This window comes from Plectropomus leopardus, chromosome 18 (assembly GCF_008729295.1).
Source record: "Plectropomus leopardus isolate mb chromosome 18, YSFRI_Pleo_2.0, whole genome shotgun sequence".
In the NCBI taxonomy this organism is placed as follows: Eukaryota; Metazoa; Chordata; class Actinopteri; order Perciformes; family Serranidae; genus Plectropomus; species Plectropomus leopardus.
Window position 1 is genome coordinate 15863770 of NC_056480.1, and position 27473 is coordinate 15891242.

Consider the following 27473-nt stretch of genomic DNA (forward strand, 5'->3'; position numbering starts at 1 on the left):
TTCAGATCACATGATCTTCATCAGCAGATGGAGCTTGTCTCATTGGGGCCGCTGCTCTCCCTTCTGTCCTGGCACTCCATGTTTCCCATGGAGTCCCACTGGGCCTTAAAGTCGTGCTGGTCCTGGTTATCCAATCAAAGCCACGCTAGCCGCTCCAAGGATTGCAATGTCGGTAAGTCCACCACTTTATTCCAAACTGAAATTTTTCAGCAACTGTTAGATGGATTGACATGAGATTATATACAGGGATTCATGGTCCACAGAGGATGAATTCTGTAGCTGATTGAACCACCATGAGGTTTAAATTTGAATGTCTCCAAAACAAATACCATGAAATTTGCTACAGACATGTCTGTTTCCCTCAGGATGAATCTTAACTTTTACTGTAGCACCATCATCACAACAAGATAATACTTTGGTTTATGACTGAACACCTGCACTACAAATGCTTTTTCCAACATTAACACGCCTTTTGGTTTAGTGCCAATTAGCAAATGCAGACATGCTAACATGCATAACTACAAAGCAGATAGAGCAAACATTATACCAGCTAACTATCAGCCTTTTGCCGGTGTTTCTTTGAGCATGTTAACATTCTAATGACAGCTTTAAGCTCACTGTGCTTTGGTACAGAGCCATTAGCATAGCTGTATACTCTTTTTTTCAGCATTTTAAGGGCCTCTTTGTCCATGATATACTGTGCAGAGTTTTCGCACAGAAAAAACCACAAACATAATGAGGCGAAAATGCCAACCAGAGTGAATCGGCAAATTGGCTTTTACTTTCACTTTCACTGGCGAGCGCATTTACAAACAGTAACCAACAATCCTGGATAGTTTTAAAAATGGAAATCAACGTCAACTGCTGATGAAGACCATAAGATTTGACAGAAAGCTCTTCAACGGCTTTTTTTCAATTGCTGTTTCAAAGGTCAAGAGAGAAAAGTGAACCTGAACACCTCAGACATCTTTTTCCCAGTGGCAAATTTATCTCTAAACTAATGATATATAGAACACTAATGCTGTAGCCCTTCCTGTCACTAACACAAATACACACAAAAGTTTACATCAGCGTCTTAAAAGCAAGCACAGCATTCCCAAACAGGCACAATGACTTCAGTTTGTAGCAAGAGCGATGTAGTTTTATTGGTCTAGAGTTAATTATGCTGAGTGGGCAGCTAGAGGGACATACTTTCTGTGCGCTGCTTTATATGGTTTCCACAGGACACGAGAACAACTCAGTTGTAATGTGAGAAATGAAAACTGTCACATTAAAATGTCCACATTGGAATCAATTTAAAAAAAAGGGGAAAGAAAGACATACTCCATAATTTAATAATTTTCATCCAGGAAACTAAGGATTAAAAATATTTTCTTAAAAAAAAAAAGAATAAGATCACAGTCAGGTTTTGTTTGGTTGAGAGAAGAGTAATGGTCAGAGGCACTGGTTTAGGATGGGGAGTAAGCTGCCCTCTATAACTGGCAGGAGGACTTTTTCCTTTCAGTATCAGAGAGGAGAGCTTCACACACACACACACACACACACACACACACACACACACGCACACGCACACACACACACAACACAGGCAGAGGTATGGCCAGATCTCCACATTCAGAAGAATCAGAGTATCGCACTCCAAATCATTACAGTAAGCTTAAGAGGAGAGAGTCCTCCTTAAGAAAGAAATTGCAGTTTGAGGTCAAACTCTTCAGAGTAATCATGTAGTGACAGGGTACGCAGTTCAATGGCGCCCCCTCTGTGCAGAGCAGGACGCTACAGTTAAATATCATGAGTGACGAGACACAACATAATGAGGAGACAGGCATTAGGTAAATGAGATAGCATACAGCATCAGCTTAGACAGGACTGAGGTGGCACAGATGACAGGTAAAGAGACAGAGTATACGGTATTTGTGACTGGAAGTGTCACAGTCCACATGTGCAATTTCTTAGCCAACAGCAGCTCCGGTGGCGCTCCACCAAAAACTGCAGCTTCCAGCCTCTGAGCCAAAGTCAGTTATTCTCTATCACATCCTCTGATGTGATATAAGAGCAGGAGAAGGAGAGGTGATTTGCTCGTTCACAGGTCGTTCGGGTTGACAATGGTGAAGTCAGAGTCCTTGCTGTGGGTGGAGCCCTCATCTGGGCTGGAAGAGCCCGAGGTGGTGCCAGCCATCAGGGGGTCATGGAAGGTCCCGGCTGCGCCCTCAGGCTCCATTCGCACCAAGCCGCGCCCTCGCCTGATTGGAGGGGTGCGCTCAGCTAAGGCTCTTCCTCCTCCTTCGGCTGCCGGAAGGTCTCCATCCTGGCATACAAGGATGTAGTCGTCCCAGTTCTTACCCTCGGAGCCGAGTGAAGACGCCACCTGCGCAGGAGAGAGGTGAGAGTCATGTATTTTTCTTGTGTTAGCAAAGATTCTGTTTTCCTACTTTAAAAATATGTATGAGGTACTCATCTATGGTCAGTGTATCATCATCTATGCGCTCTTCAAAGCCACCAGACTACCCTGATAAAAACAGTAATTTTACCTTGCAGAACACAGGAGTTGTTGGTCTACCGCTGCCTTAGTCAGTGAGTGTGTTTGTGTTGTGTGACTTTGGTGTTTTAAAGAGCTAATTAAGTCACCAAAGTCACACAATAACACAAATTAACTGAGGCAGCGGTAGACTAGCAGCTCCCATGTTCTGCAAGGTAGAATTACTGTTTTTGTCAGTGGAGTTAGGTAATGAAGAGAGCATAGATAAGCCCTTCTGAAAGGGCAAAGTTAAGTGCTTAAAATATTCTAAATACAGCGTACACTTCAACAACTTTTTTAAAGTTGTCTAAAATATGTTTTGCGTACACCATCCACAGCAGTACATTGCCTAGCTTCCATTGCAGTACTTTTGTGTGCTTTACCAAATTCCTGGAGTTCCAGCTGCGACCTACTGTAGGTAGAAGGTGTGTACAAAAACCAAGGCTGTATAACCACTGTCTACTGCTTGTTTGGCCCTAAAGCTAGACGTATACAGAAGCAAGAAATCTCAGACTTCAGGGAGCATGTGTGTTTTCATTATACAGTTGCTGTTTTATGCAGCATAATTCTGGGTTTTATTCATTCCTAATGGGATAGCTTTAGCAGCCTAATCCTACAAAGAATACAATTCTGGTACAAACACTGGATCATTTTTGCACACAGGGTACAATTTGTGGTATGAAAATGATCGGATTTAAAGATACTGAACACTGGATCAAAAGGTCAAACAATTAGACCAAAAAACTGACAACTAATCCTGTGTGAACTGAGCAATGCTGTTATTACCGATACAGGTGCTGTGACAGTGCAGAGCTCTAATTCCAGCAGCTTAAAAGAGGACTGATGTACAGCTAACCTGTTGCTCAGGTGGCGTCATCGCCTGCTCTTCCTCTTCATCTTTCTCATCAGTGCTCACGTTCCCGTCCAGATCAGAGTCCCGGGTCCGCCTGCTGCTTCCTTGTTGTTGGTGGTCACCTTGGTGATTGTTGGCGCCCAGAGCAGTTTCGGTGGCTGCTGTGGAGGTGTAGTGATCATCAGCGATGGAGATCTCCTCGTTCTCCTCGGCTTCCAGCTGGCTTTGGTTAAAGCGCAGCGCCCCCTTAAGGATGTCTTTGATCTGACAGGATCCAGCACAACATGTGGATGTTAAAGAAACAAACAGTGAAGATACTCATGTAAAAAGAGTACAGTTACAAAAATACATCCCAAACATAATGTGCATTTACTCAGACTCACCTGTTTAAGGCCAGCTAGTGACACCAGGACCTCATCCTCTTTCTCCAGGTTTTCTTGGAGAATCACTTCCTGGATTTTACCTGTGGAGACATAATAAGCAGTCACTCACTGAGCTGCACAACCTGCTACAAAATTCCCTAATCAGCACTACATAAAAAAATTGGAGCTCAGCCAGTTTTTTTTAATGTGTCTGTAATTTTATGCATGTTGTCAGAATCAGATCACAATTCCCACAACTGAGTAAACAATTTAGAGTCGAAAGCATTTTCAGGTTTCCACCATTTTTCCTTGTTAAAGTGTTTCTTGGGTTATTGTTTTATATGAAGGACTAAGGACAGAGGGAAGTTGTATGCTATAAAGCCCTCTGGAGCAAATTGTGATTCAATGAGCTTTATAAATAAAATTACCTTGGCCATTTTGATGCTTAAATGTGCTGGACAAACATGTATTTTACATACACAGAATGTATTTTTATTTGGTAGTGTGGCCCAGTCATAAAAGGGACAAAATAATAAAGAGTTTAAACTGCTAAACTGTATTAAAAACGTATTTACAGCAGTAATTTTGATTGACACTATGATTGGCTGATGAGGTGAACTGGCCAGATTCTAACCAATCAGAGGAGACTCCCAGCATGCCTTGCTGGCTGGTTTGAAATGTCATTTTTTGGGGTTCAGAGATATTCACCTGTCATGCTCGAGCTCTGTGTTGGTCTTGAACGTATGTGTGGGATTTAAACTCAACTTGCTGTCCTGACTGAGGGCACAGATATTGGAATTGTGAAGTGGTGAGTAAAGAAAAGTCCGCTAAATGTTGATTTGAGTTTGAAAATTCAGAGCGGGAAGTTCGTTAGTCGCTAAACTAGCGTTAGCCGCGATGCTAACGGGTTTAAAACCCCTTAATCCTGTGCTACCAGTGTTAGCATTTAGGGGGCGGAGAAAACGTGGTTATCAGACCATGATTTGTCATGTGAGGGTACAAAATGTGATACAGTGAATGTTTAATATGGCCTTTTAAGGCAATAGTGTGCATTTAAGTTACTGAGACTGAATTTAATGCAAGTTTGAATGAATGTTAATCCTGTTTTTACAACATTAAACTCATGTAATAAAGTTTGGTTTTCCCCAACCAGGGCTTCAGCGGGTTACAATATAGTAATTGCAGTAAAATGCAATAATGTGCCTTATAGAAATAATTTTTTATCTGTGAATTGATGAGGATTAACTCTAAGTTAATGCTAAGTTATGAGCACTTAGAGTAATTTTATAAATTATTTTGGTTAAGTTTGAGAAGCATTAATTTTGTTGTACAACAGAGCCAATTGAAAATTGTGAATTGAAACAAATGCTGTACTGATACTTGGTGATGTTTAATGCAATGTGGTTAATGTGAGGTGTGCCCTAAATTGATTTGATGTGTAGGTGTAACTTTATATGGATGTGTGACCTGTCTGTTGGTCAGGTTTTGGTAAAATACGGTTTTCTGGACCAATTCCAGCACCCAGAGGAGCATCCATGAAGAGAGCACCCGACAATGAACGGACATCCAGAGACTCCAGTTAACTGGATGGCAAGCCGATCTACAAGATCTTGGAAGTGATTGTGAACACTGTTTCATCCAACGATTGACTTCCTACGCCACTTCACAGTGCGGTAGGTCAGATAAAAGAGACACACACATGCACCTGGATTGGGCCCCAACAATCGACAGGACTGGACTCAGACACTTAAAAGAGAGGGGGAGGGTATTTCATGCGCACACTTTTTTAGTTAGTTATTTTAGTTATTTTCATTGGTAAATTGTGTACTGTACAATTTTGTTACATGTTATTATATGCATTTTTTTTTTCAAATGTATCCTTGTGTAGTGACTCTACGGATATTCAGACCTTGACCTCCAGCTGTCTCAGTCTTCTGATCCTGGTCCACCTTTAACACGTTATTTAAAGTTATCTAACGTAACAAGTGTTACAATAGGGATGTTATTTTGCTGCTAGCTTTTAGTGTTCCTGTACTGTAAATCCTGTTGAGATGCAGGTGAATATCTCTGCTGTGTTGGTGTTAATTTAGTGTACCCGGGTCCTGCCTTGTAAACCCTGTGTTGATGAGATACAGGTGAATTTAACTCTACCTACTATGCTGTACGCTTTGAGTCGTTTAAATCCTGTTTAGATGCCTGTGAATGTAGGGCGAAATTGGGGCTAGTCCGCAGAAAAAAATGCAACCAACCAAAATCCAACCCTGTAGAGACCTACAGTGTTATTAAAATTGGTGACAATATTACTGCCTGCTTCTTCAAACTGGGGGGGGCATCTACTGTAGATAACACACTAACTGACTATTGGTAACCAACTTATAAAACCCCACTTAAAAAACTATCCCTTTAACTGAAATGAACACACAAAAAATAAAACAATTACTCAAATAAAATAAAAGAAGAATACACTTTTTCAGACAAAAAAAAAGGAGCAAACTTCAAGCGTTTTAGTATGTGAACTTTTGTTTCAGATGCTGAAAACGAACATGGTGATTTGTTGGTAATGTATGTTTCTTGCTGCCGTACTCACAGATGTGAGTGTTCATCATTTTGGCACAGTATTTGCTCATGGCCTCAAGGTCATTGATCTGGCCCTGCAGGAATGATACCTGGGCTTCAAGGTCCTCATCCTGATGATAAAACACACACACGCACAAACAGAGAAGGTCAAAGAGAGACAATTAAAAAGAAACCCACAGAGGAGGAAATGGGGTAACTGTGAGAGAAGAGAAAGAAGTGAGGCAAACAGAGAATTAGGCAAAGATATGTCGACAGTCTGTCAGCAAATAAAAAGAAAGGAATGGTAACTAGAGCAGACAGCAGGTGGAACAGCTCACCGACTCTTTCTTGCCCATGGTTTTGCTGTGGGAGCGAGAGCGAGTGATGTTGAAGAAAGATTCTTTTTTGGTGGCGGAGAGGGGTGGAGATGAAGTGCTGACATCACTCCCTCTGGAGGGGGGCAGAGGTGGGGAGGCAGTGGATTGAGCCCGCCCACCAGAGAGGCTCTCTATGCTGGGAGAGGAGCTGACCGTCCTGGAGCTTTGGCCTGAGGACAGGACAGAAGGAGGGAGGACAGAAGACAAAATATCAACATGAACACAAATATGCACAACTTTGAATAGAAAATATGAACGTATGATCCCTAAAATCTTATCTGCTTTAACAGCAGTATAATAGTACTTGGCATGGACGTTCATTTCTGCCCTTGGGATCAGTACATCTCATATAACAATTTCAGCTCAAGGTCCACCTACTAGTTTTTATGGTCCTCCGCTGACGGAGATGCAGTTAAAAGCTCAAAAAAAGTTAACAAATGGACTTTGACTTGTGATGTTTTTATTGTCACATAATACTGGCACAATGCTGTAAATGCCTTTTTATATTAAGAAATATCGAGATGTTATGGTTCCTTTAATATCTAAATTAGGGGTTGAAGGGTACAAGACAAGAATATGAGGCCTCAAGCATAGATTTTACATTAAAATCAATAAACTGTTAAACATAAAAAAGCAAGAATAAATGGATTAATTACATCTGCATTTAAATGATGCATCAAATAATTGATTTTTTTAAAGTTGAATAGCTAAAATAATTAAACTTTTTAACAGTTGTTTTGTCTCCTGCTTTGACAGTTACAGTTTCGGTTCTGTGAACGCTGTAATTAATGCGTGCCACATAAAAATTAAATGATGTCCGACCCACAGAGCGGCAGCAGGAGCTCTGATTGGCCAGCTGTGTGATGTTGGCAGGAGTCATGTGCAGAGTCAGACCAATCAGAGCTCCTGCTGCTGCTCTGTGAATGATGCTCATTAATGAGTCATTTAAATGCAAATTTATTTAATCTATTTTAAACTGATTTTTAAATTTATCAATTGATTATAATTAAAAAATATTCAAAGGCTTCAAAAAAGCAGGACACCGGGGGAACCATGTATTTTTGCATTTTTCTTACAAGGACAAAGAAAACAAGCAAACTTGCAAACACATGACACACAAACACAACATTTACAACAACTGAAACTACGCACTACCACACATGACAAGCACATGGTCAAAACAATACTGACAGCAGATGCCACAACTCATCCATGATGTTCATGCCATCAGCCTAATTTCTTCTGATGTGGCGAGCAGTGATCTCCCTCTGCTGGACAAAATCCAATAGTGCATGCTCTGTACACTGATGTCCATCTGCTGTTAATATGAGACTAACCAGCTGCTGATTAAGCGGCAGGAAGACTGAATGTCAAACTTTGAGTGCAGACATGCAACGACACAAGCGCGTAAAATTAAGGAGGGGTGTGTCACACAAGCAGTTGCCATGGTAGCAGTTACCTTGTGTGTCAGTTTGAGTCTGGGCTGGGAGAGAGACCTGAGACACTCCACCTGAAACTACATCTAACAGACAGGAGAGTCAAAGCTGATGCTGCCACACCCACCACATCTGCACTGGTGTTAATCTGTACATGCAGCTGATTCAGTTACAGCCAGCAATAATGCACGTGTGTGTGTGTGTGTGTGTGTTTCCTGCTACTCACCTTTGCTGAGGTGGACAGGCATGCTCTCGGACTTGAGCAGGCGGTAGTGCTGAGTCTGGGCGTGGCTCTGGGTCTGCAGTGGGGCGGGGCCTGGTGGGGGCTCAGCCAGCGGGTGAGGCAGGGTGGGCGCAGGCGCAGATGCAGGAGAGGTTGAGGATGAGGAGGAAGAGGAGGAGTGTACCTCGCTGTTGATTGGAGAGATGCCACTGGAGCCACCAGATATTGCCGGGGCGATAAGCTTCCTGCCGAAGCTCAGCAGGCTGCTGGAGACCTTGTTGATGTTGAGGGGGGCAGTTTTTGTTGAACCAGAACTGGAAAGAGAAAAATATGTTGAGTGAGAAAGGATAAACAAAAGACTTCAGACTTCAGGTCGAACGAATCTGTACGTCTGCATGTTTTAGACTGTAATTTACAAATGGTGGATACTTAATTACTTTAGATTTATTTCCCACCTTTCTGGCACTGTTTCAATTTTATTCTGTAGAAAATTAGGATTAACTAACAAAGACTTGAAATTTAACCCTTTATTATTTGAGTTAAGTTGTATAGCTACAAAATTACAAACCATTAGAAGTGCATCAATGGATGCTTCTTCTTTGTTAGTGTTGTTTGTGTCAGATTTTAATAAATTCCCTCGAGGTGTTCTTGAGATATCAAGTGTACAAGAATAAAACAGACAAGGTCACACTGACCTTCACCTTTTACCTATGATCACCAAAATCGAATTATTCATCCTTGAGTCCAATAAGAGATTCCCTCTACTCTTATTTAAGATATCACATTCACAAAAATGGGCCGCACATATGGACGGACAACCCCAAAACACAAAGCCTCCGTCCCGCCGGTGCGGAGGCATAAAAACCCTCTATTCTCTGAAGGATGAAACTAAAAACTTTTTACAGCCACTTTAAAAGTCTAGAAGGGGAGGAGTGATTCATACCAAAGTGAAACACCAAGTACTTTCAGATAAAAGTGGAAAATTTAAAAGGGAACACTGACAGTTGATATTTGAAAGAGGAACAGTGTGTGTGTTTTTTTGTTTTTTTTTTACCGTGTCTTGTTCATCAAGTCAGCTCCTCTTGTTTTGTAGTAATCCAGGTTCTGCTGGAACTGGTAGTTGACGGGTCGTGGATAGTTCTACAAAAGGAAAGACAGAATAAAAACACTTTTATTAGCAAATTTACAATAAAGAAAAAATGTCTGGTGTGCATGATAAACACAGTAAACACATCAACCTAAAATCGGTTCATTTTTGACACTGTGCGTGCACACATGACTACATAAACAAGTGAGTATGTGTGTCTTGATTTTTCTGAGTCAGCACATATGCGCAATGTGCTTCTTTCCTGCTGCCTCCCCCTCGACCCTCCGTCATTAGGGATGATGCCCCACAGGTGTAACTGTGATGTGGACGTGCTGTGACATGGTTGTTCACCTGAGGGAAACACTGTCACATTGGATCAGCACCTTCCTGGATATTCATCCCACGAGAGTTGTGGACATGAGTGTTGCGAGTTGTTGTGTTTGAGTTCTCAGGTCAGTGAATTTGGAGAAGATACCGGGACAATGAGGCATTAGCTAAAGTCAGAGAACCAGTAATGATGGATTTAATGTGCACACACTTCAACAACTGGTTTTCATATAAAAGGTAAAAGTGTGTGATGCTTTTGTGTGTGAGGAGGGCTACCGGAGAGTTACAAAAAAAGGCCTTTGGTTTAGTGTAAAATAAGTGGAAAAATATGCTGACAGCTGAAAGACTCTGCTATATACCAGAGAAATATTTTTTGCACCTCAGCAGATTTTCACATTAATAAAGGTAGCAGAAGTTCGCTGACAACCGGTCTTGTTTTCACTTTCACCATTTGGCAGTCACAACAGTCTAACACTATCAAAATAGGAAGCAGCTACTATAATTAGGCAACAACATTTCTTCATGTTAAGACTCGCCATTTTCTCTTTTAACACTCAGCCATATCACAGTTTTTCCACTGTGTTCAAATTTATGATTGTGATCTACTGAAGAACGTACCATATCACACTTAACACGAGGCACGGAGAAACTGTCATCTAGCTGAAATCAAAAAGGCAATTTGTGATGTAATTCTTCTAGCTGGCTTGATCTAGTCCCAACAATAGTGTTAATTTTGTCAGCTATTTCTTTTAGTCTTAGTCCTGTCAAATGTCTTGGGTTTTTTTTATATCATATTTAGTCAAACATATCCAATATTTTAAAATCAAGTTTTAGATTACTTACAGTCTGCCCTTTTAATCTCACTTTGGTGAAAAAAAAAACACACAACTTCTTTAGTACTTTTCTACTGACAATTTAGTCTTTTGTAGTCATCACATTATATTGTACATTTTAGTCAAACTAGCCTCTCACCTCAACTCTTTCTCCCAAACCCTGTTCCTGTCATTGTTGAGTAAAGCTGTGTGGTAGTAACAGTAGATTACATGCTGACAGTCACAGTTAATTGTCTCGTCTTAATCATGGAAAAAAAAGATTGTACATGAAAGTGTTTAGCGGTAGTTTTTGTTAATGAAATTACCACTACCCTGCAGTATGTAAACCTCCAGTCCTTTTTAACACCTTTAGTCTTTTTGTGTCTAAATCAAGGTCAGCACTGAATTAACTCAGGCCAATCTGTATATTCTCAATGTTCTCGATACACTCCACAAAACACTGCAACTGAACATACCTTTTGTAGCAACTGAGAGTGACACAATGTTGTTAGACATCTGCGTCGACTAGAGTAGAAATGTATTTATATTTTAGGGAATTGACAACAACAGGGACTTTATGATCAGTCTGTACCAGTGTATCAGACGAGAACATTTTTTTTTTTAGATAGCGGTTTTCCTCGTCAGCTGTGTTTGATGTTTCAAAGTCGTTGTGCAGAATGTGTTACTTCTCATTTTCTGGTCACTGCGGGTTTCCTGTTTGTAAGGCATTGTGAGTAAAACAGCCAGACAGTATTAGTGACCTTTGGCTGTCCAAACTTTAATCTTTAATATCATTCAAATGTTGCAGGTTTTAACAAGATTTAAAAGCTTCATTCGTGTGTTATACACAATATATACAGCAGAGGTCTCATTATTGTTAGTAAATATTACACAAGTATATATCTGTGCAACTTCCTCTTTCTTATTAACTGGTTCATTAACTGCACCTGTGCGCCATGCATTTACAGTAAGTCTTTTGACATAAATCCCTTGAGGTGTGGGGAACTAAAATGTTTGCTGCCAATTTTAACTTTACTTTTTTATTTTTACATCTAAGTATATTCTCACAGTGCGATGAGGCTGTTTGACCTCCGCCATGTGACTGTTGTTCAAGGATTTAAGTTCAGTGTTTGTGTGTGGGTTAAGTGTTTCACTTCTGCAAATCCTCTCCTATGCTACCTCTGCAGAAAAAATAGTTAGCGCAGTATCTCTGTTGCTATAAGAACTAAATAACAGAAAAAAAGTAGCCGTATTCAGCCAAAAAAATATCCTCTTCTTTTTTATTTTATGTGTAACATTTTATGTGTAAAAGGTCTTTCTCTTCTCCGTTTTAACTTGTGACAGCTCAGACATAATGAAAGTGCTTAAAATACCACCACGGGACTTTCAGGGAAATTGACGAGTAACAAACCCTTCCACTAAACCACATTAGCAGTACATAGATGTACAATAATTTTCAAATTAATTATGCTGGTGCGGTTGTTTGCTTACTTTGGGATCTCGGAGGAAAAGAGCCTTTTGCAGCAGGGAGTTGATGTCTCCTAATGGAGGGTAGTGCATTAGCAGGCCCAGGCAGGTCTGGAAGTTACTCGCAATGACTGAAACAGACAGAGCAACAAATTTAGTGTTTAGTGATGCATCAAATTGTGACAGATTTTGGATTGGTCAGAATTAGTTTTAAAAAAAATGCTTAAGCGGGCTAAATGGACACTCATGTATTAGAAATTACACTTTGACTTCCTAAAACATGAGGCATATGCTTTCATAAATTGTTTCAAATGCCGAAAACACTTCAGCACTGCAATACAGTGAAACTTGGCAAGCACTGAGCGAACAGTCCTTCCCACAGCTGCACCACACTTCATCCAGCGCAAAATCAAGTGTGTCAAAAGTGATTTTCTCTAAGTGTTCCCATCAATCCTAGCATTTCTTCTACCTTCAGTGTACCCTTCAGAAAAGCATCTATCTGATAAACAGCTCCCTCTTAGTTCCAAGGACACTTACAGTAGTTGTAACAGCACTGCAGCGCTGCTGATCAACAACATTAGAATGTTGTTTATCTTCAGTGTTTGCGATGTAGAGCTCTGTCTTTCAGTTTTCCTGAAAGTGCAGATTGATTTAAAATAATCTGAAATGCTGTATCGATGTGAATTTGGTCCTTTGGCATCAGTTTCATCTTATTTAAAGACACTTGAGCAGGGACAATGTGTGCCGACATTAGAGTTTAAACCCCCCTCTCGCCTGTGTGTATGGCAGAAAACATGTATGGTATTCTATTTAAAGCACTGTGACTCCATCTGATTAAATGAAGTGGAGCAAATCACATTCTTCCAGTTAAGTGTTTCTTATAAAATGACATGCTACAAAGACAACACATGGCGTTATTGGATTATTCAGTAATAAATGGAGCGTACGAGCGTCTCGGATGTAGAGCAACATGGCAACAAAGACGTAGTCCACCAGGTCCAGAGTGATGCTGTCAGCAAACAGGGCGTCCCACACCACCAGCAGGTCCTGGAGTGGGAACTCACGACCGAACAGCAGACGTACCCACCGGCTGCAGGACAGAGATAAAGGGTAATTGTAGTTGTGAACAGCTGAGGGTCAAAGTGTCAGACGCACAGAGGTTCAGGTGTAAATACTGACATGCCGTAGATTTGCGGGGCGATCTCCAGCCGGTTTAAGTGCATGTGCAGTTCAACATCGTGCTTCTTCACCAGCTGGTCCTGGATGCGGTTGACTTTGGTGACTATGGCGACAGATGGCCCAGCGTCCTGGGGCCGCGCGAAAGGGATGCTGGTCAGCATCTCTTCTTTACCCTAGGGCAGTAGATCATTACGTAATTAGCATATCATTATATAAACATTCATTAGCAGCATCTCTGTCTGACATTTACTGGATAAGTTGAGAATAAGCAATAAAAAAAATACAGGTCCTTTTTTTGGGAGGGCACAGAATTGTCTGAGTTTAAAAAACGTTTAGATATTAGAATATTAAAGTTATTTTTATTAAAGTTATAATCTTTGAGTTGTTTTTTTTTTTTTTAGATAAAGCCCCATTTTTATGCCATTTATGCTCAGCACTTTTCAGTATTAGCCACTCAATCTATTCTGTTCACATCACTGTATAGATGTTTACATTGTTAGTGGTAGAGTCCGCCATTCCCATACTGATTATGATTGCCTACTTAAGCACTGAGGATTCACAGGAGGTTAATGTTCACTATTCACTCTCCTACAGCCATATCAGAGCTGTATTAAGTTAGTATTAATATAAACTAGAGTTGCTACGATACAGAGGCCAATATCAGAAATGCTAACACTGCCTAAAATGTTGGACTGTATATTTGCAAGTATGGTAGTCTATGCATTACACCTGGATAAAACGGTGTTGGTGGATATCAATTCTTCGCTGCTCTAAAGCGGTATTCTTCACTAAGAATTGCACTGTGCAGCCACTTGCAACTACGGTTTTAGAACGGCAGGGAGGAATTGAGATCTAGTAAATAGTGTAACATTAGCCAAAAAGCAAAAACTGTCTGCAAATTTGGCAATATTTTACACTGTAAATTTTACATGAGTTTAGGGTTACAATGATGAATGAATTAATTTACATCCATTCAGGATTAGTAGTACATATCTTTTTTTTTCTAACACAATGGCACCAGCCCAGTACTCAGGATCCATATTAGGAAGGAAAAAAAATGTAATGGAACATCTCTGATGTAAATCCAACATTTGCTACTGCTGTGAGTTAAAATTTAAAGCACACAATTGGCAAAAAAATTGGTTGGCGTTATTGTGAAGCAGTCCCAGGAAACTCAATGTATTTTTAAATGCATTGTGAATGCATCAAAGATGCCTTTACAAAACAAGACAAAAGTCATTTATATCTTTTTAATTTTTTGTTTTACTGTGAATCAGTTTTAAATATTGCAGGGAGTAATGGAACAAGAGGCAGCAGTCACAGTGAGCTGTGGGATGAAGAGCTGCAGGCAGCACTCCTCTAACTCCTCTACAATCAACTCTTCACTGTGAAAAACTACTTGCATTGTGCACAGCATGAAACCAAATCATGGTTGCAATTATTACAGACCTACTTTCTTATAAAACAACATAAGTTTGTTAGGCTGCACTGTAAACAAATATACCAAAACCTCTGTTGTTGTAGTTTTGATAAACTAGCTGCTTAAGTAGTGTTTGTTGTAGCATGACTTTGCACTTGCTGTTACCCTGGAAACCAAGGGTGCCGTCAAATCAAGCAGGACTAAAATCTTGAGGAATATTACTTAAAGCGGTTATAGCCTTTCGTCTGCATGTCTAATGTCATGTCTTCTGTGCAGTGATTATGGCACAATCAGCTGACATTGTGTTACAATGCACTCAATTATTGTAATTACAATGTCAAAAGCAGTTCTTCAGCTCAAACTGACCTTCCTCACTTCCCTCTCAAAGCTGGAGAACCACGGCTCTGCTGTCTCCATCAGCTGTGAGAACAAGGCGCTGTAGACAGAGGTGTGCGTGTGTGTGTGTGTGTGTGTGTGTGTGTAGGGGAGACAGAGAGATTGAGTAAGAGAAATAATGGGAAAACAAAGAGGACATATTGTGAGATGGAAGCAGACATGTAAACCAACCCGTTATTTGAAAAGTAATGAAATTTCTGAATGTGAACACTCGTTATTCTTGTGTTATTAGGAGTGTACTCACTAGGCATCGTGCTCAAGGTAAGCTGGGTTCAACAAACACTTCATTTCCTCGCTGTGGAAAAAGAAAAAAATGATCATTCCCCAAATAGATGCAGAAATATTTTTGGCTTCTGAAAAGAGCTACTGAAGCACAGGCAGGTAAAAGGTGCAGTTTCACAGTTATGAGGAACTGACCTGGGGCTGGCCGTCTCGCTGGCGTGCTGGAAGGCTTGATGGTCACAGTGCAGCACAAACACTATGGGAGCAAGCAGCTCGTGCATCCCCTGCAGACAGAGAAGGGAGTGTAAGATGTAGAAAGGGCAGGGGAGAGAGAAATGATGGTTCATTTATGGTCAGCCTTTCTTTAATAGTGATGCACGAGGTTTCTAATCTGTGATGACAGGTTTAATTTAGATATTGTTAGCCACTGCCCAGCCGTGTGTCACTTCCAGTTTGCAAAAAAGATGCGGCACTGGCCGTCTATTCATTCACTGGCACCTGTTACAGACACTAATAATGATTAGGTTACAAAGGCATTTTTGTTCTTTTGTCTGAGCTCACTGGCCACACACACACACACACACACACACACACACACACACACACACACACAAAAAGACAGACAGACAGACAGACAGACATGACTAGATGATGACAAAATGGCCCTGTGAAAAAACCCAATCAGACACATCAAAGGACCAATCTTTAAGGACCTTTAAGAGAAAACAAAGATGTCTGACTTTTACATTTCGATCTGTGGACGGGCTGTGGTGACAGTGCGTCAGTCGTACCTGTTTATACAGTAACTGCTCATTTTCTCTGGCATAACAGAAGAGAATGTCTGTCAGCTTGGTCCTCACATCGTCGTCCTGGAAGTAACGAATCTCAGGGAACCTTATGCAAACAGAATTAGAATTACTGCCTAGCAATTGTATGCCTCTGCAAACCAATCAGTTTGCACTCAGAGTTTATATTTATGTCTGTGAAAACATGGATGTTTAACCCGGCAGCACAGTAGATCTATACAGCACAGTTTGAAGGTGGGGACCCAGATTTAGTGTCACCAGTTCAGTATCTGACCAAATGTCTCTGAGACACGATGTTGAGTAATGGCCAAAAAAAGTGTTTTTGCAGAATATTATGACATTACAGTGTAGTTAACCTTTGACCTTTTGGATATAGACGTCATCAATTTATCATATTAGACCTTGTATGAAATTTTGGTAGAATAAGCATATGAATTCTTGAGTTACGGCTAAAAACATGTTTTGTGAGGTCACATTGACCTTGACCATTCGCTACCAAATTCTAATCAGGTCATCTTTGAGTCTAAGTGGCCGTTTGTGCCAAATTTGAGGAAATCCCGTGAAGGCATTGTTGAGATATTACTTTTACAAGAGAGGGACTGACAAATGGTCCATCCATCTGTCCATACATAAATTCAGACAGCCAGAAAACATAATGCATTCGGCCAGGTCTGTCACTGGTGTGGATGCATAGAAATTTCATGAAACACATAAATTAAAAGACTGATGGTCATACTGACGTTCTCATCACGTCCTGTTTGATCATCCCCTTCAGCTCTTTATCTTGGAAGAACTTGTTCCAAAGGCTCTGGGTAGGACAAGTAAAAAACACGACACATTAAAACATTATCTCGAAACCTTGAGATCTTACAGAAGAGACCAGGCACTTTTGTGCAGTTAACTTGCTTTTCGTGTCCTAACAATGTATCTAAAACATTTTCTGTTCCTTTGCAGTTTCCTCAAAAAATATTTTGCTTATAAAAAGTTGCTACCTGTCCCAGGTAGTCGTGTTGTATAAATATGAATATTTTCATTAATGGAAACTTTATTCCTTATATGTTGAATTGTATCTACCTGCAGACTGTGTTTCATATCCACCAAACCTGCTGTGTACCGACTAGAAAACTTACACTAGAAATTAATTTGAATCGATCAAGTATACCAATTGAATGCTGTCTTTATTTTCTCTATAATTAGCACCAAATTACATATTCCAAAAAACATCCAAACAACTTCCCTGGGTGGTCAATAACAGCTCTTGCTCTGCTCTGTAACTGTCAGGTGACTTTCTGAGTGCGTGCTATCACAAATACATCAGAAACTATAAGTGGTAAAGCAGCAGGCAAATTAACTGTGAGATGAGAAATACATTTTAGAGGGAAAAAATTAGATTAGTTTCTGAATATTTTAAACACATTATTAATTACTTAACCAGCATCAATTAAATGGCTTCATAATAACTTTAAAATAATCTGTTCATGAGTCAAGATTAAAGAATCACTTCATAATTACTGCAACAACACAGTCTGGAGTCATTTCATGTGCAAATATGAAACAACCGACACACTGACACACACACACACACACACACACACACACTGAGACACACACACACACACACACACACACACTTACCCCCTCATCCTGGGACAGCGGGTTGTTGACCACCAGGTCCTGCTGGCCTGCAGCCTTACGAGGGTTAGTGATGTGCTGTAAAAAAAAAAAAAAAAAAAAACACAACAAAGATGTAAATAAAAGCCATTTACAGATCAATGATCAGTTAATTAAGTAGGGCTGCAGTGCCAGAAATGCACGACCATAATGTGTCCAGAGTTTTCTCAACTATTGCAGCGTATAATGTAGACAATTATAAGTTCTATTTCATTTTAAATGTTGGCGGCAGTTGAAACAGTTTCCTCAAAGTAATTACGAATAAAATTAACTGAACACAATGAATAACCAATTCTTATCACCATATCTAGAGATAGAAAAGCGCGATTATAAATTAAGCCACAAAGCTTCACATATCGCTGCTGGCTGTACCAAATGTAATTTTTATACATTCGAAGCTACTTGTGGTTTGCAGATGAAGTTTTACATAGTCATATAATCTTAAAATAAGAAAAAACAAGAAAAAAAAATCCACCAAAGGATACTTGTTTGAATGAAGTGATTCATCTGATTAATTTTTTTTTAAATGAAATTAACTTTTTTTTCCTCATGACCACCTCATTTTTGTTCACATAAATACAGGTGCGTGGCTCCCTTTGAGCATGGTAAGCGAGGAGAGCAAACCGTATTTTGACCACAGCAAAAATGTTGTTTTTGAAAGGCTAATAACCAACTAATATGGACTGAAGCTGAATAGTTTGAAGTATAAAAACATGAATTTTGGAAATCATTACATCTTTTTTAAAAGATATTGACTTTTTGACTTAACAGTGCTGTGGAGTTACTGAAAATGTTCGGATCACACAAGTTGGAAACAATCCTATGTAGCCACTGCTGAAATCCAATTCTACAAATTATAATACTAACTAATTATCAGCATCAACCATTGTTTATAAAGGGAAAACTGACTAAGCATTACGCTTTATTTAAAGCAATGCCGATTTCATCATACCGGCTAGAAGGATAGATAACATATGATTACAGCTACAATAAATAATGAAAAAGTTCATAAAAACATTACCGACTAGTACTAATAATATAAGTACAGTCTACTCTTTATCTGCAACTATGCAGAAATACCAGGTTTAAACAAAATGAATAGACATGAAAAATGTGTGCAGTATTCAGATACTGATTTAGAATTCAAATGTTAAAGTTAAAAACAGCCTTACTCTTTGTAGAAACAAAAAGCTGCTGCAAATGTAGGTGTCTGTTGAACCATTTTTTCATGACGCTGTGGGAAATGGCCACACAGAGGCGCTCTCACCGTTTCTTTGATCTTCTCATACTGGGCCCGCAGCTCCTTGGTCTTGTTGATCCACTGACCCTTGTCTTCTGGAAGGGCCTCCAGGTACAACTATAAAGAGCCAGAACATGGGTTAGATCATGATACCTAAACAAGAATTCCCCTCTTAAAAGTCTCAAACACTTTGGAAAAGTAAACTCAAGGCCGCTGTGTCTGTCAAAGACGCTCTGCAAACTGCCAGGACTGCTGTCTTTTCTGCGACAGGGAAATTGCCAAAGCCACTTTAATCAAACTCGATAGGACTACTTTATCCACTTGGCAGTTACCTTCCAACATACGCTCCGAAAGCGGCTGCTCCTCAGCCGACCGTTGATGCCTGCCTGCCGGATCCTGGCCAGGTAATTACTGTTGAGGAACAAGTCGTCCCATTCTTTCCTGTGCAGGGGAGGGGAGGCAGAGGACGAGGAGATTTATGAGCTTCTCAACCCAAATTGGGCACAGCGTTCCATCTAATGTGTCATCCAGCAGTAAAGCAGGAGGCTGGAGCAGTGAACTGGGCCAAAAGTTTACGCTGCACCCACACAAGAAAATACTGGAAACACTCACCTGTATGAGAGGAAGGTTGACTGAGACTGTGAGTAAGTGCTGCTGTCAAGAGATCCTCCTGTGAAAGCACACACAGACACAGCCACAAGGGGGAGATGTGAAGCAATGAACCTAGAAATCAATAATTTTTAAAGCTTAATAGATAAAAACATAACCTTTGACAACACCTACAATAAGGATCCGGCCTATTTAATGCATCCACATGACCCAGCAGTTATTTTTCTTTCTAACGCCGCGTAGTGGAGCAAAAAGAGCCAGAAGCAGGCAAGTGACGACAAAGAGTAAAGCATCATACCCGTCTTTGTCTTTATTGGCGGTAATAAGTCTAATTTGGCCCGCAGGTGAACATGCATTCAAGTCGGAGAGCTGTCTATCAACATTAGTTACAGGAGTAGATCATTCCACAGGGACACTCAGCATGAATATTCATCAGTTCCACCACAACATGCCAGCCCCCAACATCTTCTCTCTCTCGCACGTAAACATAAAAACACAAAAACACCCTCAGCCCCGGGGGCGTCGCCTGCCACGGATGTGACTCACACCTCACAGTGAGCTCTGCTTTTTTTTTTTTTTTTATCATCTCTTTCTATCGAGAAATTGAAGTCATTGTGAGTCTCTCTTCTACTTATTGCCTCATCTACTGGTCAGATTCTCTGACAGTCCCAGCACGACAGAAGCAGCAGTATGTTTTGAGTCCAGGCACTAAATCATGTTTGCCTCAGCTTGTATTTGAGAGTTTAAATCCAAAGCCAAATCCCAATCCAGCCATTACTCTTACCACTTAGCCCTTAACCCTTCATTTTGCATGTTCACATCTAGAGGAAGGGTGTCCTCATTCTTGTTGGGATGGAGGGGTAGGACAAAGTGTTTGGCAGGTCATGTAGCCCTAACAGGTTTTTTAGAGGCACACTCCAAAAGAGACGGCGGTACAAGCATCAAAAGAAACCCACAAATGACCAATTTTATCTTGTTTTAGTGTTGTTTTAATATATAACGGTCCCTTTTCTTTATAACAAGGATAACAAAAGAAATCACTAGTATACCCATGGGGTAGGGGAAGATGTCAGCCAGTCCATGTAACACTGACACTCGAAACTGAGGAGTGGGGTAAAAATAAAAGATAGGACTGGATCCTAGTCTAGCCTGAGAGTCGACGTACTGCTTCGATTCTTGTTGAAGTTATTGAGTGGGTCAAAGCCCGTCTCCTGCTGATCGTCTGTCTGGAGCGGGTGGCGGGTCTCGAAATTGGGGTGCTGCATGACCGCGGCCCAGCCGAATCTGGAGAAAGTAATAAAAGGCCAGAGAGAAAGCAGAAAAAATAGAACAAAGAAACCAGAAATAAATCACAGGTTAGTACAACAGAACAGCTAGCAGATCAGCTGGAGACTACAAAAACTACAAAACAAACTTTGGGTAGCTTATGTCATATTTTATATAACTGCCAAATGATAAAGCACAGCAGCTTCACACCAAACTGACAAACACCATGATAGAGAGCCTGACCTTTGACCGCAGTTTGTGCTGGCAGGCTTTTCTGCTTAAATCTTCTTGAGCACGAGTGTTATTCTAACCCTGACCTGACTTCTTCATGAAGGGTTGTATGCAAAATCTATTTACTGCAATCAATAAAGCCCCCCTGCTGCTAACATTTAACACCATTGAACTGTTTAATCTCTGGACTTACTGTCACAGCCTCGTGATTCTCCTCAGCCAAGACTCCAAAGAAAAGGATGACTCTGCAAAAATATGAAACAGTAATGAGGAAACTAAACACCTTCAGCCCCTAAAGGGGCAACAAATAATGTGGTGTTATAAAAGGAACGTGTAATGCTGAAAAAAACACAGTAATAGGCAGCAAAAAAGAAAGCTAATGTCATGAACTACCTTTCCACTAATAGCCCTTACATAAAGCTTTGATATATAATTCACTTTATACCCTAGTTATTAGGATCAAACTGGGATATGAAATAAAGGCCTCACATAAATCATTTACCATAAATGGTTCTTTGCATTGTGATGACCCAAACAAACAGAGGTTGCAGTTTATTCACTTATGCATTTAACACAACTTTGCTGCTCAAAATCAAACAGCGACACTTATTGCCGTCAGTGGAGAACGGCTTAAATTAACATGAAGCACTTGAGCTGGCTGATGCTCTGCCACGCTCACAGTAATATATTAAACATAAACAGTAATGCTAATGAGGTCATTAAGTACGTAAATTAATGCATTCATTCCATATTTTGATGTCAACACACTGGTCGGCGCATAACAAAGACGGTATTAACTGTGTATCCAAAGATATTAAGGAACTATTATAGTTAAAAGGAATCTGTTGTTGCTCATAAAATGAAAATGAAAAATGCAGACAGATCATTTTGTGCAGGGGAAAGCTGTGATGTAGGTATGAAGTTTGTGTAATGTATTGGCTTTATGTTTAGGTTATGAGTTCATGCACAGATCATTTTCACGCTGTGTGGTGCATGCTGTGTCTATATACAGCATTGAATGGTGTCAAAAAATACTGGATAAAATCATAAAATCAGACAGATACAACTACATGGCAGTATGAATCAACAGGTAACATATGATAAAAAATATACAAAAAATGTTTATTAATGGCCATAAGTCATAAATAACTGACTAATGTCTGGGAGTTTTGCTTGAAAATGCCAAACATTTGTTGGCTGCTCAAGAGTCAGATTTTGATATTTTCTTGTCTTAATAAAGGTAAAAAGACTGTTTTGGGGTGTGTGGACAGATTAAACAAGACATTTGAAGTTCATGACACTTTTATACAATGAAAAAAACATTTCAGCGATTAATCAACAAAAAACAACAACAGGTTACTTAACAATGAAAATAGTCATTAGCTGCAGTCCTTATATTTATATGTTGACATAAAATGCTGTTATGCTGTTAGTAACATCACTGAACTTAGGTTGCAGTGCAGAAGGGCTGCACAATTAACAGTTACAATTATTCTAATCATCAGCTCATCATCTGAAAATGTATCTGCAATAATTCTGATTAAAGATGTACTGACTCCAGATCAAGGTTTTTTTGCCTACAATCCGAATAATTTAATATTGAGTATTTACTGAGTCCCAGTCAGATCCTAGTAAATACAGCTGCATGATGCACACATCCAGTACAAAAACAAAACAATATGTATACACATATACACACACACACACACATATATATATATATTTTCAGATGATGTATATAAAAAACCTAATTTATTCGTTAGCGTTTGTTGCTTTGAAGCACACTGCGCCCGAGTTACCTGAACAAACTGTACTCTCCACACTACATAGTTCAATATAGCCCAATCAGTTAAAAAAAATGCCTTGATCGGACCTGATACCGATCTTTGACATTGGATCAGGACATCCCTAGTTCTGATTAACAATTAATTGTTTAAATCATTTATCAAGCAAAACTAAAAAATATTCTCCAGTTTCAGTTTCTCACATATTTTACTCTTGTACCTGTATCTGTAAGTATCTTTGGGATTTATACTGTAGATCAGACAAAACACACAAAGACACCACCATGGCCTCCAGGGAAATCCACATGGGATTTTATTACTCTTATCTTCTGACATTTTAATCGACAAATCAATGGATTAATCAAGACAATAATTGTTGAATTAATCAATAATGGAGATAATTGCTTGCTGCAGACTTACATAACACACATTGTGCAGTGTGAGATGTAAATGTCAATTTATAATGATAAATGATTTAAACATCAATATTGTCACAGTGTGAAGCAGGTAATCAGTGAGCCAACATCTCTCTGCCAACAATCACAGCTACGAGAAAAGTTTAACTTTCTCTGTGAGACATCACTATCTAGGCTAAACAATTCTCCCTCCGTTCTTTATCCGGCTTGGGATTACTCCACGTTTATGAATATGGTTAGCCTAATACACAGGCCTACAGAACAGCACGCTTCCACAGAGCATTATGTTTCCTTTCGCTTTATTAATTGTGGAAATAACACAACAAAGGCATCTCTTAAACCTATTAACCATGTGAATGGGACACCGCTCGATAAATCAGCTCCACACGCCTTCAAAATAGAAATAATTTTATATGCATAATGTATGTGCCTGTTTTCTTAGGAAACATCTGTTCCCCCTCAATGACTAATGCACTCCTTAAGTCTGAGGGGTTTTTCTCCCTTCCCTCATAAAAAGGATATTATCCCATTAAATAATCGTAACTAATCCATAACTATAGGGAAAGACAGAGGAATGTTGTGAATAGATATCTCCAATAATAGCCTGTTTTCTTAGTTTTACTTTAAAAGATTGGCATGAAAGACTTATCAAACTCTCCTGTGGTACTACAAATATTTCAGTAGTCCTCGCACAGAATATCAATTCATATTATCACTATCTGATGAAAACTTGCATTGAACAAAGTGTCAAAAGATATTTTGAGGAGCATTTTTCCCAACAGGCCTGCAAACACATCCTTTGTCCCTTCTTTCCAAAAATAAAAAGTCATTCTAAACTTTCTAAAGAGGCCTTCTCAGATCTGTCTCTGCTCCCCGTGCTTTGAGGAGGCATGTCTTGTGAGTGAAAGAAAGATGATGCGGGCAAAAGACTCGAGGCCACGCCGTGTTGTAGCAGTCTCGCCTGAAGCGAGTCTTCTCTTAGCCTTCTGCTGCCTTCATTACTTCCTCCCAGAGTCGAACGTGAAACGACATCCCAACTTTACCACATAATAATCAAGGCAAATTAGCTTCTGCATAATTTAATCCGCAGCACCTGGAGACACCTCAATAATTCAAAACACGAATCTTTCATGAAATAATCAAATCAATACATAATGAAATGCATAAATAAATCAACAGGCAAATAACACTGCGTCCATCTGTTCGGAGGCAAAGGATGTGTTTCTGGGATTTACAACAACAGCCCATGAAGCTAGATCCAAACTGTAGCTCCATTATGTTGTTACAAACATTAAGATTTCTCAACCCCTTTCAAAGTTATCACCCCAAGCATGATTTCAAAGGAGCAATGCTGATGTTTCTGACTGAGTAAAGCACACTGGAAGCATACCAAAGTCAAGTGCCTTTCTCTGAACTTCAATTATCCTCAAAAAGATTTCACCTCCTTTTAATTTAAAACACAATCTGAAAGCAGCCACTTGAATATATTTCAGCCTAAAACTTTCCACCACTGTTTTCACAATTGATCGAAGCCAGGCAGTATCACAGTCTTTCAGGCCATGAGAATATTTCTGAGCTGCAGATCAGCTGAACAGCAACAGGGGTGACGTGACAAATTCACTTCAGCTCTTCTTCAAAATGCAGAGGCAGGTTTTGTTCGACCACATGCTTAGAGATCTCACGTTCAAGCCGAGCTGACACAAACAAAAGCTTCAGCCCGCTCCAAGCTCATTGGCCTGCAGGCACAAAGGCTAAACTATTCTGAAACTAAACCCAGATTAAAGTGTATTAAATGTTTTGCTGAAGTGCTTGCAAAATTTCCATTTAGAGACATCTGACCAACTGTAACTCCCCAGACATGAACAGGCTGCAGCTTTGTTTCCAGCTCTAAATGAAAATGATTATTAGGTGTAAATAATAACATTAGTCATTAGCTGAAGCAATCCATTAGTCTTCAATTCAGCTGAACCATTGTCAGAGCAGTCAAATGTAAAACAGATCCTGAAAGAGAATCAACACACAGGCTCTTCAGAGGATGAATATTCAAACAGGATTCTGCAGTGAGAGGAGCTGTCACTGGCAGCTACAGTCGGAGCGGCAGATTGCAGTTTAGTCAAAGTGAAACACCCCAGCTAAACAAACTCACATGCCTCAACTTTAAGCACACAGCGAGAGCCCAGGAGCTAGCAGTCACATGCTCTGCGAGAGGCTGGGAACATGCTCGGGATCTTAACCTTGGCAAAATACCATGAACATGCAGGGTCTTGACTTGATTCGATTACCAAAAACATGACAGGAGATTAACCCTGACAGATATTTGTCTGTATACAAAACGTAGATCCCAACCCGGAGGTCTAGACCAAAAGGCACAAGATGAATTAAATTGAGTTAAAAGATGATCAACAACAGACTTTAATCCAGGGTTCCCACAATCATGGAAAACCAGGGAAAGTCATGGAATTGTTTTCCAGCCCTGGAAAGGTCATAAAATAAGTAAAATCCATTGAAAGTTTTGGAATCTGGAAATGTCATGGAGTTTTCTTTTGTGTGATGAAATTCTTCTGGGAAAATCCAGTAAAGCACGTTCTTCTAAAGTGAAAATGTTATCATAGGTCCTTAAAAATTCATGAGAAAGTTCTGCAATTTTGTCCATGAAAATGTGTAAAAACCATGTTAATCCTTTTTCTTGTGCATTGCTGGATGAGTTTACTTCTTCAGGCCTCTAAAAAGATTCATCAGAGCACCTCACAGATTTATGCAACCAGTTTTGAGTGATCTTAAGTACACATTGTCTTATTCTAATAGGTCACAAGCCAAAAAGCAAATCACTGGATTAAAAGGAAGGCCTGCAGTGTAAACCGACAAGCTAGAAACATGCAGGAACACTCAGTTATATGTAGGAACAGCCTATTCAGCAAGTATCAACAAAAAAAAAATCCCCACAACTGACAATCTACTTCCTCTAGCTGTTTATGTCATTGCAAACATTTGTAGTAAAGGTTAGCTCTTGCCTCACAAAACAGTTGTGAGACAGTGTCTCCTTTCTGGAGAGTCAACAACAATAACAACAACACAGCTCTTGATTTCTGCCTCTAGGCAAGAGGCTTTTTCCTCTAATCCAAAATATCCTGCACACATTCAGCCTGCCCTGCACACATATTTGCACTGAACTGGTTCTTGGATATGTGAGGAACTGTGTGAAACCGCATTAAACCGTGCAGGTCCAAACCTCTGCACTGCTTTGAACCCCTCACTGGATCTGCCCGGCAGGGTGGGCCAGTCCGAGCAAACAGGTTAAAGGCACACTTCACTAGCAAATCTATCATCTAACAATCTATCGTTTGTTTACGGTTTGACGCCACAATTCACAGCCAGCACTGTTAATGAATGTATATTTTAACATAAACGCTTGAAGTGTCTGTTTTTCATGCCCATCGGATGGTGACATATAGCAGGATTATCGATGCAGGCAGGGCAAAACGCCAAACAGCTAAGCTAGCTTGTATCCGCTATCGGCTAACACTGCTAAAGGCCAAGCTAGTTAAATAAACGTGCCATGACTCGACTGTAGTTGTCAATGTTAACTGAATATGCCGACATATGACAGAAAGCAGAAAAGATCCTAACATAGTAACATTAACCGGGATGTTAGCAAGTTGTAACCGACCCGATGCACGGGCCTGTCTTTACTTCCGACACACAACTGCAGCTAGAAGCCACGAGACTAACTTGTAACGGACTGTCTCACACACACACACACACACGCACACACACATGCGCAGGGTAATATAAGTGTAAGTACTGCCACACAGTCATCTATAACCTGCTGTGGTTCAGGTACCTGATCAGATCACGCAGGACTCCTCATTCTGCTGTATCGGACTCTGTCGCTGATTTGTAAACAGTAGCGGGTCAGGCGGATGTGCTGAATATCAGCTGACTGATCATGTGACCCGAGGCTTTCGTGCTGTTCACACTTTAGTTTACAGTAACACTACAGTCGAAAACATAACAAACAACAAAAATGTCGCTTATTTGCAGACGTAAATTTAAAAAAAAATTAAGTAAAAATGGTAAGTTTTCATGCACTAAGATGTAAATCGGGTTTGAAGTATCTTTATGTTGCCAGGCTGTTGTTGTCTATGGCTGGTGTATGTCCTCCTCTAGAAGGACAACTAGGTATGTATATCAGTCAATAACAACACTGTATGGGAA

At 40.0% G+C, this 27473-nt stretch overlaps 2 protein-coding genes across 4 annotated transcripts in view; one reads left to right on the forward strand and one right to left on the reverse strand.

Moving 5' to 3' along the window:
• The window catches only part of LOC121957495 (inactive phospholipase C-like protein 2), a 37203-nt gene extending 35704 nt beyond the window's left edge, over positions 1 to 1499 (forward strand). The window contains exon 13 of one of the 2 annotated variants that reach the window (XM_042506089.1): positions 25 to 1499. In XM_042506089.1, coding sequence (XP_042362023.1) covers positions 25 to 109 — 85 coding nt within the window. In that variant the 3' untranslated portion in view covers positions 110 to 1499. Of the gene's footprint in view, positions 1 to 5 lie in introns of both variants that reach the window. The other variant, XM_042506091.1, reaches the window with a different exon arrangement.
• A 37-nt stretch (positions 1500 to 1536) lies between these two features.
• On the reverse strand, positions 1537 to 27180 carry tbc1d5 (TBC1 domain family, member 5). Of its 2 annotated transcripts, XM_042506520.1 has the most exons (23): positions 27100 to 27180; positions 21252 to 21303; positions 20727 to 20845; positions 19565 to 19622; positions 19285 to 19393; positions 18980 to 19069; positions 17677 to 17751; positions 16782 to 16849; positions 16027 to 16129; positions 15431 to 15519; positions 15258 to 15308; positions 14984 to 15053; positions 13198 to 13370; positions 12966 to 13108; positions 12043 to 12149; positions 9380 to 9465; positions 8329 to 8639; positions 8126 to 8188; positions 6628 to 6836; positions 6321 to 6420; positions 3755 to 3834; positions 3375 to 3635; positions 1537 to 2368 (listed from the first exon to the last, which is right to left on the reverse strand). In XM_042506520.1, exons 3-23 carry the CDS (start codon positions 20824 to 20826, stop codon positions 2084 to 2086), a joined length of 2631 nt encoding a protein of 876 aa, XP_042362454.1. In that variant the 5' UTR covers positions 20827 to 20845; positions 21252 to 21303; positions 27100 to 27180; the 3' UTR covers positions 1537 to 2083. The 2 variants fall into 2 exon arrangements, with proteins under 2 accessions (XP_042362454.1, XP_042362455.1); XM_042506521.1 differs by lacking the exon at positions 8126 to 8188.
• Positions 27181 to 27473: the final 293 nt, after the last annotated feature.

Bases quoted from the DNA above. Each gene is read 5' to 3' on its own strand.
- tbc1d5 (XM_042506520.1), bottom strand. From the start codon at position 20,826: ATGCAGCACCCCAATTTCGAGACCCGCCACCCGCTCCAGACAGACGAT. The intron at 19,070-19,284 runs GTAACTGCCAAG...GGCTCTTTATAG, and splicing joins TTCGGAGCGTATGTTGGAAG to TTGTACCTGGAGGCCCTTCC. The intron at 3,636-3,754 runs GTGAGTCTGAGT...GGATCCTGTCAG, and splicing joins CACTAGCTGGCCTTAAACAG to ATCAAAGACATCCTTAAGGG.